This window comes from Alexandromys fortis, unplaced genomic scaffold (assembly GCF_014885135.2).
Source record: "Alexandromys fortis isolate MF-2015 unplaced genomic scaffold, M_Fortis_MF-2015_v1.1 scaffold_18, whole genome shotgun sequence".
Lineage (NCBI taxonomy): Eukaryota > Metazoa > Chordata > Mammalia > Rodentia > Cricetidae > Alexandromys > Alexandromys fortis.
The window spans coordinates 8,855,961-8,875,430 of record NW_026067897.1 but is presented as its reverse complement, the minus strand read 5'-3'; the positions used below and the strand labels follow the sequence as shown (position 1 = coordinate 8,875,430).

The 19,470-nt window shown below is 44.1% G+C and overlaps 1 protein-coding gene across 2 annotated transcripts in view; it reads left to right on the top strand.

Moving 5' to 3' along the window:
- The first annotated feature begins 8,956 nt into the window (after window positions 1-8,956).
- Ubxn2b (UBX domain protein 2B) overlaps window positions 8,957-19,470 on the top strand; it is a 31,881-nt gene continuing 21,367 nt past the window's right edge. For both annotated transcript variants that reach the window (XM_050164450.1, XM_050164440.1), the window contains exons 1-3: window positions 8,957-9,067; window positions 11,575-11,678; window positions 18,141-18,291. In XM_050164450.1, the coding sequence (XP_050020407.1) occupies window positions 8,984-9,067; window positions 11,575-11,678; window positions 18,141-18,291 (339 nt within the window). In that variant the 5' untranslated portion in view covers window positions 8,957-8,983. The remainder of the gene's footprint in view (window positions 9,068-11,574; window positions 11,679-18,140; window positions 18,292-19,470) is intronic.

Genomic DNA, 19,470 nt, shown 5'->3' with positions numbered 1-19,470 from the left:
CTCTCTCTCTCTCTCTCTCTCTCTCTCTCTCTCTCTCTCTCTCTCTCTTTCTTTCTCTCTCTCTCCCTGTCCCCCCTTCACTCTTCCTCCTCCATAACCCCCTGAATAAACATTCAACCTCACCCTGCATTTCGTGTCTATCCAAAAAAAATTTTAAAAATTTAATAAATAAATAAATAAATAAATAAAAGAAGCTTGCCTTACAATGACTGCTCATAGGAAGCAACCATCTATTGAACAAAAAAACAAGAAGTAAAAGGAGAAAATGACCGTTCCTAAGAGGTTGAGGTTTTTGTTGTAGATGCAAAGCAGAGGCAGAGGACTCAGCACCCTGACTGTGGCTGTGGGCTTGCTTGTCTTAGGCAGAAGGGAAAGAGGGGAGGAAGAAGAGAGGGCCTGAGGGGAGAGCAGGGGAAAGCAAAAGTTCCTGGGACCGGACTAAGACTTGAGAAATACCTGATTAATATTTTTCATTAAATCAGTAAATGGAATAAAAATGCAGTTATTCTGGATGCTTTCAAACTGCTTTTTTAGTGTAAAGGTGTAATGAGATGGATAAACCCCACACATTTTATGGTTAGCAGCTGATCATTTTGTTAATCAGATTTAGCTTTACAGTCATCTATACAACGGTGATCATAGCTGGTCTTTACAGTTCTCCATATACCGGTGATCACAGGAAGACAGTTGGTCTTCTTACTGTATACTTTCAGATATAACACTGTGTTCCTGGAGAGTCTGTGTGTAAAGAAAGATTAGGAGTCCAGTGCTGAGTCTGGAGCCTCCTATTAGAGCGGAAGGCTGTGTGCTGGTGTTGGTGGGCCCTCTTGTGGACNCTGTCCTGAAATTCGCTTGGTAGACCAGGCGGGCCTCAAACTCCCTGAGATCCACCTGCCTCTGCCTACCAAGTGCTGGGATTAAATATTATAAAGAAATAGCCGAGCCAGGCTCAATAGCACATGCCCATAAGCTGAGATGGAAACCCAGTGAAGGCCTTTTCAAAAAAAAGTTCAAAGCTTTTCTGGGCCACTTCAAAGATAATAACTGGCTAGTAACAGCGTGCGGTGGAACGGAAAGTCCCAAAGATAACTCGTCAGTTACTGTTCTTAAATGTTTATTCTGTTAACAAGAGATGGTACATTAGTTAGTTTTCTTAACTAAAAAAAAAAAAAGGAAGGAAGGAGGGAGGAAGGGAGGGAGGAGGGAAGGAAGGAAGGAAGGAAGGAAGGAAGGAAGGAAGGAAGGAAGGAAGGAAGGAAGGACTGATAGAAGCAACTTAGTGAAGGACTCTGTAGCTTACAGTCTCAGGAGAAATTGCTCCTTGTGGGTGGGGAAGACATGGTGGCAGGAAAGAGGAGTTTGAGATATGAATTGTTCACATTTTAGCAAATCAGGAAACAAAGAAAAGGAGCATCTTAGGACACAGTCCTACTGGCCTCTATCAGGTAGCTATGCCTAATAACCCAGAGGGTCTAGCTCTATTTACGATGCAACCAGTTGGAGACTAAGTGTTCAAATGCATAAACTTATTATAGAGGACATTTTGGATTCTCTAGTGATATTTTATTTCGATTTTAATGAATAAAGCTTGTCTAAATATCAGAAGGGCAGAGCTAAGCCTTTAGAGGTCTGACAGTGGTGGCACACACCCTTAATCCCAGGATTTGGGAGACAGAGGCTGTTGAATCTCCGTGAGTTCAAGGCCACCCTGGGCTACACAAGATCAATGCTGAAACAAATCCAGGTTATGGTAGCTCACACCTATGATCCCAGCACTAGGGAGTCATAATCCCAGCACTAGAGGGAATATAAAATGGGAGGGCAAAGAGGCTCAAACTGCTTAGTCCACTTAGCCTGCAGTTCCCCAGCCTTGGGAGAGGTAAGACTTCTCTAGCGGCTTGGCTGCTTTGCTTTTCTGGTTTTCAGGCTAAGCCCCAATTTCTGTCCTTGGGTTTTTATTATTCATGCTATGGGATTCAACACTAACAGATGGGGAACCTAGACTTGAGAGTTAGTGAGAGAGAAATCCCACCCTCACCCTGGGACATTCTCGCATGGTAGATACCAGAATGAAAATGAACAGGGGTACTACAGTGCACACTGTCAGTCTGAGACCTTGCCAATATTCAGTAGAGAGAATCTGTGGGTCCTAATATTGAAAATGACATCTGAATTTTATATCCCACAGGATCTGGGGAGCCTCTATTGGGTTGTACTGTGTTGTACTGCTGACTCATATGTTTAAAATATGTAGCTCTACTCCCTAAGATAACATTAGGAGATAGAGATTTGGGAGGCAATTCTATCCTGTTCACAGCATTGGTATCCTTATTAAGACAGGCACTGGAATCGCATGTTCATCTCTTCCCCAACCCCACAGTGTGAGGACCCAGCAAGAAAACAGCCATTAAAAATTAAAAAGATAGTTCTTGCCAGAGCCTGCAGGCCGTCTTGGCTTTCCGGTTTCTAGAACTATGAGACAGTAAGCATCAGTGATTTAAGCCGGCGTGTGTGGTGCTTTGTTATGGCAGCTGGTAATACAGCCCGGGAGGAACTTGCTGTAACAGCCCGAGTCTAGAGAAGACCAGTATCGCCTTATCAAATGCCCCGTTCCTCCACTGGGTCATCTGTAAATCAGTGGCACTCAAATACCACTGAGGAAAGTGGAAGTGACCCTGCAGGGAACTGTTCCCAATCTTTCTCAGAGCAAAATCACAGAACATGGTGGTCACTGGCAGAGGTTCAAGGTTTGTGCCTTAAAAACCACTGCTTCCCTAGAGCTGAAAACTTCAGAACGGCAGTCCAACCTCAGTCTACCCTGGGGATGCCAGAGAGAAGTTCTGAGGTACGGGGACAGTGTGTAGGTTTGGAAGATGGCAGAACCTGACGAGAAAGGCAGGGCAGGAACCCCATAGATAGGACAGTCTTCTAAAACAGACCTTTCTGGACCATTCTGCCCAGTGCTGTGTGGACCTGGAATCCTATCCTATCCTTACTGCCTTTGGCCTAACTAGCTTCCAGGGAGCTTTTCAGCTGCCTGTGGATTCCTCGTTGGCTCTATGTTTAGACAGAGGGGAGTGTAAAGTGTTTTCCATCCGACAACCCTCTCCCCAGATGCAATAATCCAAATCAGACCAAATCAAACTGAATTAGACAAAGCCCAGCTTTAATGCATGCCAGTACTCCCAGAGCTCCCAGGTGGCCCTGAGAAACCACGGAGAGTGGGGTGGGAGGAGAACCAGAAAGACCATGTGTTTCTTCTCTGGGAATCAGTTTAAACAGCCTGTGGGAGTGGTCTTGACCCTCTCTGGGGAGGGGTCACCGTTTGGTGAGCTTTCTTGGAGGTGGAGTCTGGACTGTGGCAACTCCCAGGGGAGGGGACTTGGGGTGGAAAGTTCCACCCAGAACATTTTAGAATTGATGCTAAGGGGCCTGGGGTGGCACTTCCAACCAGTGAGCAGCAATACACTACTATAGCTCACATGGTAGCTGCTGGGAGCCTTCCTTTACTTTACTTCTTACTTCTCACTTTTCTGGGTCTAAACACTTTCCTACCAAAGACAAAGAAGGTGATACATTGCACAGCTGACCTGAAAAGTAAGAAATAAGAGGGTATGCCTCCGAAACAACCGAAAGAGGTGATGCAAAGTCCCTGTACAGGATTGGCTCGCCGTCTACACAACTCTGAAACCACTGACAACAGTTCTGCCTGCGGACACCAGCCTGACAGGGAAGACATCAGTGATCTTAGACCACGGTATGTGCTATTCTCGGGCAACTTCAATGTTTTCTGCTCATAACCCTTTTCTCTGCAGAATATTAACACGATTCAGGAAACAGGTAGATAAAATAGGTATACAAATCATCCTATTGATAACAAATCATAAACAATTTTAGTTTGAAGCAATTCTTTGTCATACATGTAAACATATGTTCATAAGGCAGGCTACCCACTTACTACAATTTCCAAATTTGTAGTGGGTGACTCAAAAAGCCCATGGGTTAAAAGGCTTATTGCTTCAGGCGGTGCTGACCAGAAATGTGGAACAGGCAACAGGAAGGGACCTGAAAAGAAGGCCCCTGCCCTTGTTCTCATTTGCCTCCTGACCTCACTGTTCCACCATGTTCTTCAGCTATAATGTGCTGCTGCAGCCCAAAGCAACAATGCCCAAATAGTCACAGGCTATAAATCTCCAAAACTGTGAGATTACGTGCATTGATTTATTTCTGTGGAAATGGGGTACTTGTCACTGAGCCCCTCTGGATGCCAGAGGGTAATTTATAGGAGCTGGTTCTATTGTTCCACTGTGTGGGTCCTGAGGATAAAACTCAGCTTCTCAGGATTAGCAGCAAATGATTTTATCCACTACTGAGCTATCTCACCCACCTAAGTCTTTTTATTTTTTGCTTATTTTTGCTTTTATCGTGGGCATTTATTATGATGATAGAGAACTCACTAACATAGAATTTAAGGCCAACAAAATATAAATTTAAAAGGAGAAGAAAAACTTTACCTAAAACCAGATAATCCAAATAAATTTATAACTATTAAATAAACATCTATAATTTCAATTTCCCTCCCCCACAGGGAAAAATCTAGGCTTGAACACATTTTCAAAAAAATTCTAGCCCCACATTTAAGGGAAAAATAATGAAAACATAATATAAGGTGATGGGAGTGATATTTAGTGGTTAAGACAGCACACTACTCTCAGGGGACCTGGGATCTATCATCATCCACCCTCAAGGTGACTCACAGCAGTCTGTACCTCCACTTCCACAGTATTTCACGCTCTTCATACCTCCAGAGGCACACAGAGTACATACAGATGGATGTATTCAGGCAAATCACATACACACACACACACACACACACACACACACACACAAGATAAAAATAATCTGTTAAAATTTTTAAACCAAAAACTACAACAAAAAAAGAAAATATAACTTAAGATTTTCAAGGGATTAAAAAAAGAGATGAGAAGTTTCTTCCCCACATATCTAACAAAGCCAGAATAAACCTGGTATTAAAACTAAAACAAAATAAGAAAGCATAAAGGTGGGCTACTATTATTAATTAACATACATTCAAAACCAAACAGGATTAGTAAATTTGAATTTGAAGATACAGTGACATCAGAAGAGGTTACACAACACCAATCTCCTAACCACAGTTAGAAACTCAGGACCAAAGAACAGCCTTATGCAGAGGGGCATCTGGAGGAACAGAAGCCCAGGGGAAGGGAACGCACTGGGTAGATCTAACTCGCTGGCGTCCCACGCAACAGCTCCCCTCACTCAGACTTGCACATGAGAAGGAGCCTGAGACAAAGCAGCATGCTCGTTGAGCTCAGGATTCAGATGTGAGAGAGAGTCTGGGGCTGAGGGTGACTGGAACTTAAGAGAAATCCTAGGCAAACAAAGGGGTTCCAAATTCTGTGGGGAAAAAAAAAAAGACTAGTTCTCAAACTCTCAACTGTCCCCTAGCATCCAAACACCAGACAGAAACCAGCAATAGTGTGAGAGATTGGCATCTCCTCCCCTCTGGAGGCAGAGCTGGAATTCAATCCCTGAAATTTAAAGGTAGCTTTCCTTCTCCTGTGGAAACACAAGCAAAACCCCAACATAACACTTGTCCTGGATTACATTCTAAGGTCAGTCATGTTTAATGTATATCAGCTGATTTAATTCCGTATTTTTACTACTATACATTGTGTTTCTGCAGTTGTTGTTCCTTTCTCATTAGTATTTAGAAAATTCAAAGTTAATAAAGCATTATCAAGTCATTTCTGGTGGCCTTTGTCATCCCTTTCTGCTCATTTAACATATCCTTTAGAGTTCAATTTGATCTTTCGATAATTGCCTGACCTATAGAATTGTGTCGCATACCTATAATACGTTTTATATTATAATAAACAATAACTGTTATATTTTCTTAGAGACATGCTGGAGCATCATCTGTTTTTATTTGTACAGGAATACACAGGGTGGCCATAACTTCTAGCAAATGTGTGATTACCTAGTCAGCCTTTTCTGCCCACTGAAAATCTGAACAGGTATCAATAGTGTGGTGCACATATTTTAGCTTTCCAAATTCTACAAAACATAACACATCTATTTGCCAGATTTCATTGCTTTGAGTACCCTCTGGGTTACTTCCCAGAGGTAGTGGTATTTTGTATAAAGAACAAGTAAAACATTTCCTTACAATTTCCTTGGAAACATCTTTTATTTAAACCTTTGCTATTGACATGATTTTTTTAATGAAATTCTGAGGCCTTCATCATTTTTCCAATTTATAATTGATTTATTTTTTCATTACCTTATGCTAGAGGGCCTGGCAGAACTGTATGAAATCAGATGTGTGTTATATATGTGGGATGATTCCTATTCCTGATTATTTCTTGTAATTAAATAAATAATAAAGTTTATTGTGTATCATCTAGTATAAATTCAGCAGTTTCGATATGCAAAACAATTCTTTCTGCATATTGCAAAACATTAACTATGTTGAAAGTTTCCATAAAATCTATTAGTAGCATTAGAATAACATAATTCTGACTTTTATACAAAATCATGAGAGCTTAGATCCACTTTAATTTTTCTGATTTATAACCTGCCTTTCCTGGTTTATTTGCATCCCAGGTAGGGAGCCACAAGGCAGGTAAAAGACCAGGATGGATAGGTACTCCATGCAGAGTGAGGTTGGGATATTTATTTAGTGGGTTATGGATGGGAAGGGGAAAGGGGAGAAGGGGAGAAAAGGTAAGAGCAGAGAGGGAGAGAGAGGGAGGAAGCAGGGAGAGGAGAGGAGCCACTGCAGCAGCTACCTCTTTGGGACAGAGACAGACAGCAGGGAGGTCAGACTGGAAGAGGAAGGAAGATCTGCCTACCTTGAGGGGGGGTAGTATCTTAAAGAGACAGGACAGACCATTACAGGTACAGGGAGAAATATGACCAGAAAGCAGTTATTATTGCACAGGATACACATGTGCCATCTGTAATTTCTCTTCTACCAAAGCCAATTCTCTGTCCGCTGCACTGATAATTTTCTAGGCCTATTTAAGTTCTTGTCACCATCTAAAATTTTAATTTTAAATTAATCGGTTCATCATGTTTTATCCCAATAGTGAGTCATAGATAGGAAATGTCTCCTAGCAATCTTTGAAAGTCATTAAGAGTTTGCAATGATCTCTCCTAATTTGTACCTTCTGGGATCTAAATTCTGTATACCTATTTTATAGCCTAAATAATTAATAGAATCTCCTTTTTTTCAGCAGCAATTTGCAACCCCCAACAAGACAAAAATTTTCCTTATTTCTTCAAACATTCTTTCTAAAGTATCTACATTTGAATCATATAGCAAAATGTCAGAGGCTTGGGGGGAAAAAAGAAAAGAAAATCTATCCGGGAGGTTCAGGAGCCCCCACGTTCAGCTCCTGCTTATGCCTTTGCCTATGGCGTTTTTTGTGAATTACTGCCTTTAAGTTGGGCACCAATATGTAGCAGGAATACTAATAGGCCTTAACAATAAAAGTCCAGAGTCAGATACAGGGTAAAATGCTGAGAGGCAGATAGACAAAGGAGAGAAACCACTGTCACCTACTCAACTTCCTCCTGCTTTATCACTTCCTCTCTCTCTGCGCAGCCATATCAATCCTATATGTCTGTACAGTTCTCCAGACCTCTATGGTCAGCTAGTAGCTAGCTTCACCCTCTGGTCGTCAGGTAAGCTTTACTTGTACAAACAAGATATCACCATACTTTGGTCCCCCATTCAAGCTACACGTAGTCACCCTTCTCCACACAATCCTATACATTCTTAAGACCTCGTCTTCTGACTTATGACTGATGCCTGTTAGTCTCCTTCATGCTGCCTGGATACCTTGCATGGGACGCTGTCAACGCTACACCTTCTCCCTGATCAGCACACTGCTGAGAACACCGCCTGGAGCTACAGTTCAGGTGGGAAAAACACTGAAATTTTTGCTGTTGGCCACAGCGACTACTTCAAGACCCCTTCTTCTAGGCTTAACTGCTGCAGCCTACACCAGCACTGGGAAATTTGACCTCACCCATGAATAGCCTCAGTGACCTCCAGATGACTAATATCCAATATAAGTTAGATGATACCGTAAGGAACAGAACGAAAAAGCAGCAGTTTGGAGGAGAAAGAAGTGGGTTTGGGGTTGAAGCAGCACACTGTATAGACCTCTCAGTTTCACCTTTTTTAGCTGGTCAAATTTGATGTTTTTTGAAGACCACATCAAGGCAAGCGCACTGTAGGCTGGCACCCAGCCTGGTGCACACAGTAGGTACCAAAGGAATATTCTCAATTCACATACAGGCCTCGCTTAATACTCTTTGCAAAGCTTATTACAAATTTATTCTGTTATCTGTTTTCGTCTTTCTTTCCCTCACAAGCTTTCGGGTTACATAAAGGTCTGCACTTCTTTTTCTACCTTGGCAATCCTTGGGAGGTCTAAGTGCCTAGGATAAGACAGGAAAGGGTTAAATCAATCCTGGCTGGGGTGGTTTACGAGTATCCATTTTCACTGCCAAAAGCTTTACTGCGTTTCTCTTCTTCAAAACGGATGCGGAGAGAGGGATGTACCATCCAATCCTTGATAAGGGAAAACGAACAATTGGACCAAGACTTAAAAGATGGAGTTGCAACGTTCATCTGTTGAGTTGCGTGGACCTGTAAGTCAAGGCTGCACTCAGGGACGACCTACAGTATCTCCCGGGGAGTGGCCGAGAGACTGCACACAGAGGTGCAGAAGGTAAAAGGCTGGAGGGTCGTGAGGACCGGTGGGGAAAAGGGGCGAGGACCAACCTTACGCAACTCAGCTCCGCCCACTCCCGAGGGGGTGGTCGCCGAGTGGCTCCGCCCCCTCCCGCGGTCGCTAAGTAACCAGCCCCGGAAGTCGCGAGTCCGGGGCGGGCGGGCGGGCGGGCGGGCGCGGAGAGCTGGTGGAAGATGGCGGAGGGAGGGCGCGCGGAGCCGGAGGAGCCGGAGAGGGGGTCCTCGAGGCCCCGACCCCCGAGTGCGCGGGACCTACAGGTGCGGAGGCCGGGAGCGCGGCGGCGGGCGGGAGGGCGCGGGGCAGAGCCACTGGGTACCTCGCCTGAGCCTTGCCCGGACCCTGTCAGAGGAGGGGAATGACGGCTCGGGTCTCTCGGGGAGGTGCGCGGCGGGGTGGTGGGCGTGGAACCCAGGGCGCGCGGCGCGCCGGGCAGCTGTGGGCTATGTCATTTTGCGGAGCGGTCTGCCTGCTGGAGAGTTCCTATGGCCATCGCTTGAAAAATAATTTAAAAAATAACGCGTGTTGATTCGTTCTCTTGGATGCTCTTTGGGATTTCAAGACTTACACATTAAAGGCACTTTTTTTTTTTTTTCCTTATCAAAAAGCTTGGCGTTTTTACAGGAGAGCTTAAAACAGTTCAGGCTGTGGTTGCAGCCCACTTGTAGGAGTTAGTCCATGAAACAATGTAACAGAAATAAAACTCGATAATGTTACTATGCCGACGTTAGTCAGCTGAACACTTGTCCACTAAATGCTACTTTATCAGATGCTAACAGGTACTTGCTCATTTTAGGGCATTTTCTGTCTCCTCGTGAGATCATTGATAACACTCAGCAATTAGACATGTGTAGGGGGTTATGGTTAAGAATAAATGAGCCTGAATTCTCCAACCTCGGCAGAGCAGTTTTGGTAGCTGGTCTTCATCTTTAACCAAACATAACTGACTACTTGCTGTTTTAACTTTGGGGAATTTGGAGCTAAATAGGCTATCAAATTCATAAGTAGTACAGGTTACTGTTGTATGGTGTTAAGTATTTTGAAAGACCACAGACTTGAAACAGGCTTCTAAACTAGCCTTAATAGACCAAACCGATGTAAAGTTACAATGGTATTGATTGAGCATTGGTTCGCTACAGATGACCCAGAAGCCACTGAACTAATTGTCTTAGTCAGGGTCACTACCGCAGAGATGAAACACCGCGACCAGAAAGCAACGTGGTGGTGGTGGGGGGAAGGGTTTATTTGACTTAGGCTCCCACATCACTGTTCATCCTCAAAAGGCAGTCAGGCTAGGAACTCAAGCAGGGCAGGGACCTGGAGACAAGCCTTGGAGGATGCTGCTTACCTGCTTGCTCCCTGTGGCTTGCCCCGCCTGCTTTCTTAGAGTACCCAGGACCCCCCAGCCTAGGGATGGCACTACCCACAATGCACTGGGCCCTCCCCTATCTATCATTAAGGCCCCCCTCCTCCCTAATGACTCTAACTTTGTTAAATAGGGGTAGTAAAGGTGACCGAGAGACGCAGAGGAGTCTGCTGGGGGAGAGTGAAGACAGGGACAGTTTAAAACTAAGACCTTTTAGTAGTGATGGGTATTTGTGCCTGTGCTTTACATACACTAATCTTTCAACTGATGTTGACAAAAATTTCGTTAGGCATTTAAAGACGTAAAAACTAAACTCAGTGATGTTCAGTGATCCATCAGACTTACACAGTAACTAGTGCCTTAGTTAAGGTTTGAATCCACCTTAGGGCCTCGGTTATTTATTCTTCTTTTCCTTCTGAGGAAAAAGTACACAGAGATAGTTACCTGGTGGGGGAAAGGGCTTGTTTGGTTGTAGCGTGAGTGGGGGCCCAAAGATTATAATCACCCCCATTGAATACCCACTAGGAGCGTTAAGGAAATTTGTTTTGTTCTGCCTGTTTTTTTTTGGGGGGGGGGGACAGGGTGTCTCTACACAGCCCTGACTATCCTGGAACTCACAGTGGACACCAGGCTGGCCTCGAACTCACGGATATCTTCCTGCTTCTGCCTCCCAAGTGCTAGGATTAAAGGGGTGTGACACGATGCCTGAATGAAAAAATTTTAATTTGTTACTCAAAACAGCAGAAGGAGAGGGAGGAAAGAACTCTGTAATAATTACATTAACATTTTAAATTCTAAATTTCAAGGACAAATATATTTTTACTTTATTTCGAAAGTAAGCAGCTATGTATCTGCAGTGTGTGATTTTGCAGTATTGCTTTATAAGTGGTTGAAACCTATATTTAATTCATTGTCTTATTTTTCAGCTTTCTCCTGAACTTGATGAAATTTATGTCTGATAGACTTTTAGGCGATACTTTTGAACTTGTTTCATGTTCCTGAATTATGAAAACTACTAAGCGAAATTATATTGTGAGATTGATTTAGAGAAATTGACTATAGCATGAACTGTCTTCAGAAAGCCTTGAGAGCCTGGGTGAAAGTTACACAGGTCCAGAGGGGAAACCAGTGTCTTGCCAAACTCAGTTTTTGAAACTGTTGAATAGTTAATTAAAAGAATTATTGTAACAAATTTTCTCTGGCATAGGCAGTTTATTTAATTGAATACTATGAAACCTCACAAGTTAGTTTCTTTTGGAAAGGCAACATCTTTTGAGGCAACAGCCTTCATTTTTTAGTGGGAAATTGTTAATGCCCACTTCCAAACTAATGCGTGTTCCTCAGCTGTCTGCAAGTGTATTTCCATCGCTAGCTGGATAACAAGCCTGTTGTTGTGTGTAGCTGGCCTTGGCAGGACTGTACGAGGAGGAAGTGAAATGCAATTCTTCCAGGCCGGCCAGATCTGCAGCTCCCGTCTTTAAGAGCCCACGGACACTGCCGCAACGGTGAGTGTTGCTTCCCGACAGCTACCTTCAGTAGCTTAGCGCACTGAGCCGATTTTAAGTCACTTTGAGGATTTTCTAAGTTAATTTTTTAAAAATAAATATGGAGGTACTATTCTAAAATTTTTATAGTCAGTGAAAAAAAAAAAAAAACTTCTGAAGAAATCCCGTGGTTGCTGCAATTATCCTAAGCACCACATGAATTCTGTCTTGAATCCTGGAGCTCTAATATTTTTGTCCTAATGCTCATTGAGCTCGATGACGTGTCCAGGCTCTCCTCTCAACAGCACTCGTGTGCAGTCTTGTCTGTTGAGGGCCAGCAGGGTTCTCACCGCCACCCACGGGGGCTCTGCAAGTCCCTGGTCCCCACTGAAGAATCTGTCAGTTCTGAAGTCTCTGTGTGCTTCTGTACTGCGATGCCTGGTCTCACATGGTTTCCTCGGATGTATTTGTTGTCATTAAAATCTCTGGATGACAGAAAGAACAGACTAGAGGTTTAGAAGAATCACATTTATTATAGTGTGAATATTTTTATTGGTTTTTTAGTATTACCTTAGAGAACAAGCTTTAACTTTCTTATTACCTCTCATTCTCAAAAAATATAATTTCATCAGAAGTAGAAAAAAATTCTCTGGACACTATGTTTTTTCACTTTATATATTTTTTTGAAGGGGAGACAAAAATGATACATCTTCCTGTACTTGAATGATAAGAAAAGTCCTTATACTTTCTCCCCTGTGTTTCCTTTACAAATGTTGAGGCCCGTAGAAAGTGTGAAGGTTAGTCAGGTGAATAAAGACTGAGCCTTTCCCTTTCTTCACCTGGGCTAATGTGTCCTCAGATAGCCCTGCCCTCACTCGCTTCCTTTTCACTCAGCTATCTGAAAGCAAATGACAGCATTCATGACACCCGCTTCTAGACGTTTCATTGTGTACCCCCTAAGAAGAAGATATAGAACCCAAATAACAAAAAAGTGTAGCTTACAAATTAACAGTGGCACCATGATGTCATATCTTCAGCCGCTTTGGGGATATGGGGACCCAGCTAAAGACTACTCATTGCATTTGACTTTTCCTGTGTTGAGTTTTAAATGTAGAAACATATTCTCTCTCTCTCTCTCTCTCTCTCTCTCTCTCTCTCTCTCTCTCTCCCTCCCTCCCTCCCTCCCTCCCTCCCTCCCCCTCCCCCTCTCCCTCTCCCTCTTCCTCTCCGTCTCCCTCTCCCTCTCTACCTGTATTTAGCTCACCTTCATATTGTAAAATTTATTACATTCACTGTTTTAAAAAGTATACACCAGATGTCTCAAAATATCCTACATTCTAGATCCCTGTTTCCTCATAATTAGATTCTTGTTAAACATTTTTGTCAAGAGTATAGATAAGTGATACTGTCTGCTTTTTATTATATCACATCAGGAGCCATATAGTTCCAAGTTTCCCACTCTTGGTGATATGCTCAGTTGGTTAAGGTGCTGACCACCACACCACTCCATTGTCAGGTACAGTCTGTCCTTGTAATCAGCAGGTTGGTATCTCGGCATGGTTTGAATATACTATCCTTTGACTTAGCTCTTATTGTTAGATATATGAGTATATGTAGATGTGTGTAATATTTTAATTACCTCCTTAATGTATATATCCCCCCCATTTTTAAAGTATTTAATGTGATTCTATCTAAGTTTTCCTCACTCAGTAGTTCATTGTTCAGCCTTTGATTCCCTAACTTGAGCGCATGAGAAGAACTTAACTTTGCTCTTAGTGCAGTAAACCTGATTTGAGTTTTTGCAAGATTGACATGTAGATATTTTCCTTGTGTTTCATGGGTTAATTCTGTGACCATGAGCTAAGGTTGTCCTAGGCTGCCAAGAGGTGCAAGCCATTTTGAGCAACCTTTGAAAATACTAAGATCTGTGGATGTGACTCAGTGGTAGAGTATTGCCTAGCATGTGCAAGGCCTTGTAATCAGCAGGTTGGTATCTGCTAGAACTCTTTCTTTCTCCCCATTGGATGCATTTACTTATGCAATCCGAAAAGAATTTGTTGTTAGTAGCTTGATTTGGTCGTGCTCTTTGTTTGTTCATTTGGGGGTGCCATGGACTAAACTCAGTATGGCACACACATTAACCATGTACTCCTACCCCTGAGCCGTACCCTCCAACCAGTAATACTGACCTCAGCAACCATTTACCACTCATAAGGATAAATTTCTGTAAAAGATTCGGAGGCTGTTTAATCACTTCAGGTACATGTGCACAGAGATCATCGGCAGTCTTTTCTGCGCATGATACCAGTAGTTTTCACTTGCTGCAGCAGTTCACAGCTCCCTGCTTCACCTTCAGTGAGATCGTTTGCCCTGCTCACTGTCTGTCTTCCTAGGGCAGTGTTAGAAATCAAAGTGGTTGTGTGCTCCCTGTCACTTCCTGTGGTTTTCAGGTTTGCAGCCTAGTCAGGCCTGGAACTCACTGTTAGTCAAGCTACCCGCAATCCCCCTGCCTCAGCCTCCCAAGGCTGAGATTTCCAGAGACTGCTAGCACCATCACACCTGGCGCCCTGGCTTTTCAAGCTGCACTGGTTAGTTTCTGTCAGCTTGACACAAGCTAGAGTCTCCTGGGAAGACCAGGTGGTCCGAGGTATAAGAAGGTTGAGCAAAGCATGTGAGCAACCTAGTGAGTAGCATTTCTCTATGTCTCTGCTGCAGTTTCCACCTCCAGGCCCCTGCCATCACTCCCCTCAGTAGTGATAACCTGTATGATGTAATGAACCCTTCCGTCACCCAGTTTGCTCTTTGTCAGTAGAAGCTAAATAAAGCACTAATATAGTTTCATTATCAAAAATATTAGACATAATGTGGTCTATGCCTTTAGCTTATAGGAAGTGTGTAATCTTTAGACCAGCTTTAACAAATTCGCTCATGCAAGGCTGTATGCCAGCAGCAGAACAGACGCGTCCTCTCCGGGTCATCACTTATGTAGCATTGTCTTGAGAATTAAAGGAGATGGACGGTGTGATATGCCTAGCATGGGCCTTAAACAGTTACTAAAATCCAAGTAAGCCCCGGGGGTCGGGGGCAGAGAGGCGTAGAAGGAAACGTGAAGCAAGGACAGGAGAGCACAGAAGGAGAAGCTGCGGAACGTCACAGATTACTGGAAGTGCAGCCAGGGTGAACCTCACGGGTATGTGACCTTGCTGTCACACAAGTCTACGCTTAGGAGGGCCCTCTTGTGAGTTAAGCGCTTGACTCCCTAGTGTATTTTGAGTGAGGAGACTTAGATGTTCATTTGCAGTTGGCTCCATTATTATGCCGCATTCATTCAAGTCACTGAAATGCTTGTGTGCAGAAAGTTCATTCAGTGAAAAGGAGCCGGAGTGCAAGAGCTCAGCCCCCATGTCTATTGGGGGGGTCTCTTTATTAACCACCCCTAGCCTGTTTTCTCATCTGGAAAATGGGGATCACTTAGTTATAAGATGTATGAAAATATATTTGCCCTTTGATAATATTAACTGTTAATCTTTTGGGGGAAATAGGAAAAAGCATATTTTTTTTTTTAAAATCAATGTCAAGTTAAAACAATGGGAGAAGAAGAGACAGCCCAATTTCGGTACCCAAAATGGCAAGACAACAGTAAGCGGTTACACTGGTACCCCAAATGGCAAGACAACAGTAGGCGGTTACACTGGTACCCCAAGGGATAAGACAACAGTAGGCGGTTACACTGGTACCCCAAGGGACAAGACAACAGTAGGCGGTTACACTGGTACCCCAAGGGATAAGACAACAGTAGGCGGTTACACTGGTACCCCAAGGGACAAGACAACAGTAGGCGGTTACACTGGTACCCCAAGGGACAAGACAACAGTAGGCGGTTACACTGGTACCCCAAGGGATAAGACAACAGTAGGCGGTTACACTGGTACCCCAAGGGACAAGACAACAGTAGGCGGTTACACTGGTACCCCAAGGGACAAGACAACAGTAGGCGGTTACACTGGTACCCCAAGGGATAAGACAACAGTAGGCGGTTACACTGGTACCCCAAGGGACAAGACAACAGTAGGCGGTTACACTGGTACCCCAAGGGACAAGACAACAGTAGGCGGTTACACTGGTACCCCAAGGGATAAGACAACAGTAGGCGGTTACACTGGTACCCCAAGGGACAAGACAACAGTAGGCGGTTACACTGGTACCCCAAGGGACAAGACAACAGTAGGCGGTTACACTGGTACCCCAAGGGATAAGACAACAGTAGGCGGTTACACTGGAATGAGGGAGAGGATGGAATTGCACTAGTGTTTTCTAAAACTTGGTTATAGAAACTTCCTGGCACAGATACAGGGCATGAGTAGGAAAGAGAGTTTGGGGAGCTGCGGTAGATCTGTGCTTGCTGACGAGAGGCCTGCAGCATGGAACTTGGTTGGCCTTAGAACTGGTGGACTTCATTCATGCAGGATTACTCAGTAGGCGCTTATTTTTTTAAGGTCTTTACAAAGTTTAAATGTCAATGAGTTAGGGCCAGGCGTGGTGTCATATGGCTTTACTCCCTACACTGGGCAGGTAGGGGCTGAAGGTCAACATTAGCTGTGTACAGAGGCTGTCTCACTCCTGCCCCAGGCAACCAGCCAAACAAAGAGAGAGCTAGGCATGATCGAGTATGCTTGCAATTCCAGCACTTGTGTGGCTCAGGCAGGAGGACCACAGCTTGTGCTGCATGGCGAGAGAATGGAAGAAAAGATGTTTTTAAAGGGAGGTGAAATATTACCTTTGAGTCATTGATCGGAAGTTGCAATGGGAGTGGATAAATACTTTTTTGATCAAATGAGTTTCAAATAAGAGGAGAACAGAAGGCAAAGGCATCGACATCTTATTGTGGAAAAGGGAAGAAAGTAAATTTAGTAAAACCAAAGCATGGTTGGAACCCCATGAAACTGCACAGCGGGGCAAACGGTGCCTCTCAGGAAAGTCAAGGAAAGATGAAGTTCCCATGTGAAGTGAGAAAATAAAAGCGGGCAATGTTGCCACTGCTCCAGTTGTAGGTACCCTTGGTCCTCTGTCTCTACCGAGAACAGCTAGAGAATTCATGGAGCATTCTTTGAGCTTAGGACACAAAGTACTCGTTATGAAGACTTGTTCCAAAGCTGCAGAGGCCTAAGAGTCTGACCAGTGAGTCAAAACTGGGACACTGAATCTCCCACCCTTGGAGATGGCTGTTTGGCTCTGACAAAGATGCCACTGCAGAGCAACGAGGAGAGGGCATTTCATGTCATTGTCTAAGGGAAGAAATTAGCACTGGCCTCTCTTTCCCTTATGCAACACACAGTCAGTTCCAGACAGCTTGCAGCTCTGACTATAAATATCAGTGAGGCAGCATGATCTCAGGGAAGGCCATAACAAAACCGCTAAATCTTTTCCTGTGACCAGTTTTCCCAGGCCTTTGTCACAAGGCAAAGAGGCAGGGTCGTTCACTCTGCCAGCTTGTTGACATGAGACAGGGAGGGAAGAAGCTATACTTGGGGACAAACATGGCAGGAAGCTGTGCTGGCTTTGTTTGTCACAGTTCCTGAGGTTGTGTGCTATGCAGTCCCTTACTTATTTCAGAGACAGGCAGACTTTCTTCGTGTGTGCTGCACCCACCCCCACACCACAGGTATGCAGTGCAAGCCTGGGACGACTCTGTGGGTTCTAGTGGACTCAGTGACACTGATGGGGTGGTGCCCCTTCCCACAGCAGTAGTGGGGTTCTGCTGGTGTACACACCTGTGTCCAACTGCCGCTTCCTCTGTAACTTGGTTGCCAGTTTAGGAGAAAACCTTGAAGGGAACCTCTGTTCCCTGTGCAGGGCTGTTGTAGTTTCCGCCATTGCTCTGTGAGTTAGTGGGAACTGGAGTAGGAGTGGGGAAATAAAAAGTGAACTCTGTCACCTTGCACGGGAAGTTTCTATGTGTTACTTCATTGTTAAATTTTCTGATCTCCTTGGGAAAGGTTAGGATAATCTTAGGTGAATGGAGATGTGTGTTTTGTAGCCTTTCGGAAGTTAGAGTCAGGGCAGATCTTAGTACAAAGGGAATGTATGAAGTTATTTACACTGGGAATTGTAATGCACTAGGTCTTTCTGAAGAATAAACCTTTGTGTAGCCATATGGGGCAAGAATAGCCTCCACCTGTTGCCAGTGCCCCCCTCCCCCGCCCCAACAGGAGAAGAACCCTTAAGCAGTCACCCAGGTCGAGGTGGGAAGCCAGGGCCCCAGTCACTGTGCTGGTGGTGCAATGTCAGGCTCCACAAACCCAGAAGGGGTGCAGACGCTCCCTGTTTTCTGTTTGCCCGGGTTCTGTTGTACAGTTAGATATCCTGAAGAGCTCAGTGTACTGCTTTATAAAGAAAAGTTATTTCCTGTGGCTGTGTAGCTTCTTATTTTAGAGTGGTTTGTGTCTGTTCTGAGTTTTTATTCATGAGCTGTGATTTTTAAAGGCTTTATTCAGGTGACCAGGAATGTGGTGGAGTACATATAGCTCAGCCTCCACCGGGGAACATTGTGAATGACCTTTTCAGAGAGGCAAGGGAGCATGGGGCCGTCCCTCTAAGTGAAGCCACACGATCTTCAAGTGACGACAAAGCTAAGGTCAGTGCTGTCTGTGACTGTACTGTTTCTGGGAAGGTGTGAGCTACTTGGTCATGTGTCGTGGTGATGCCTTTCTGATCTTTCTGGCCCCATGGTTGAGAATGACTCCTCCATGAAACTTCAGCTTTAGGCTTTATTTGGCAGCAGCTGGGAAACTTCCTCCTGTCAAGCCTTGAGGTCATTTTAACCTTTCCGCGTTCTCCAATTCTGTAAGCAAAGTATGGAGTTGATTTCATATGTGGAACAAAGTAAGGTTGTAATCTAAAGCACATTTGTCATGCAAATGGTAATTAAAAGAATAGCTGTTTCTGCCCACAGTATCCTCCCTGAGGACTATGTGTTCAGTACAGCAATATCAAAAGTGTGATCATAGCCTACTTGATGTAGGTAAGATCAAATTGTGACTATAGCTGACTTCCGGCAGCTAACAAAACAGCTTAAGATGGAGGTCATCTCAGGAAACGACACATGGACGCAGTGCAGAAATCAACAGTTGTGGTGAAACTCAGCCACAACAGATACATCTGCATCCCGGCTCCTGCTTCTGTGGCTCAGGGAATATTGTGAAAGAGGGGGCAGGAAGGTTGTAAGAGCCAGAATACCAGGAATTCTGTAAAAGTCCCCTAGAAGTGGCTGCATAACCAAGACTGGAACAATGGCAATTTCAAGGGAGGGGGAGATCGCATGTGGTCACACCCCTAAGAACTACAGGCAACCCTCGACTGCTAGGAGAAGGAGGATTACCCTCTCCCAGGGATGATACCTTGTTGGTTATCCAATACAGAGTGGTCAGCCTAGAAACTATATACACACCACCAATAAAAACATGTATTTACATACATGTATTATGGAACAATAATGAGGTATGTATTTACATACATGTATGTATGGAACAATAAGAAAAAAGAGGCTCTCAACTTGGAGTGGGGATGTGGGAGGGGCTAGAAGGGAGAAAATGATGTCATTTCTATTTCAGTTAAAACAAAAAAATTTAAAGCCTATAAAATACATACAGAATTCTTTAACAATTTGTAACATTTATTTTGCGTGTGTGGTCGTGTACACACAAACCCACAACCCACATGTGGAGGTCAGAGGACACTTTGCAGGAGTTGTTCTCCTTCTACCGTGTGGCTTCTGGGGATCAAACCAAGTTATTGCACATTTCGCATTACTAAT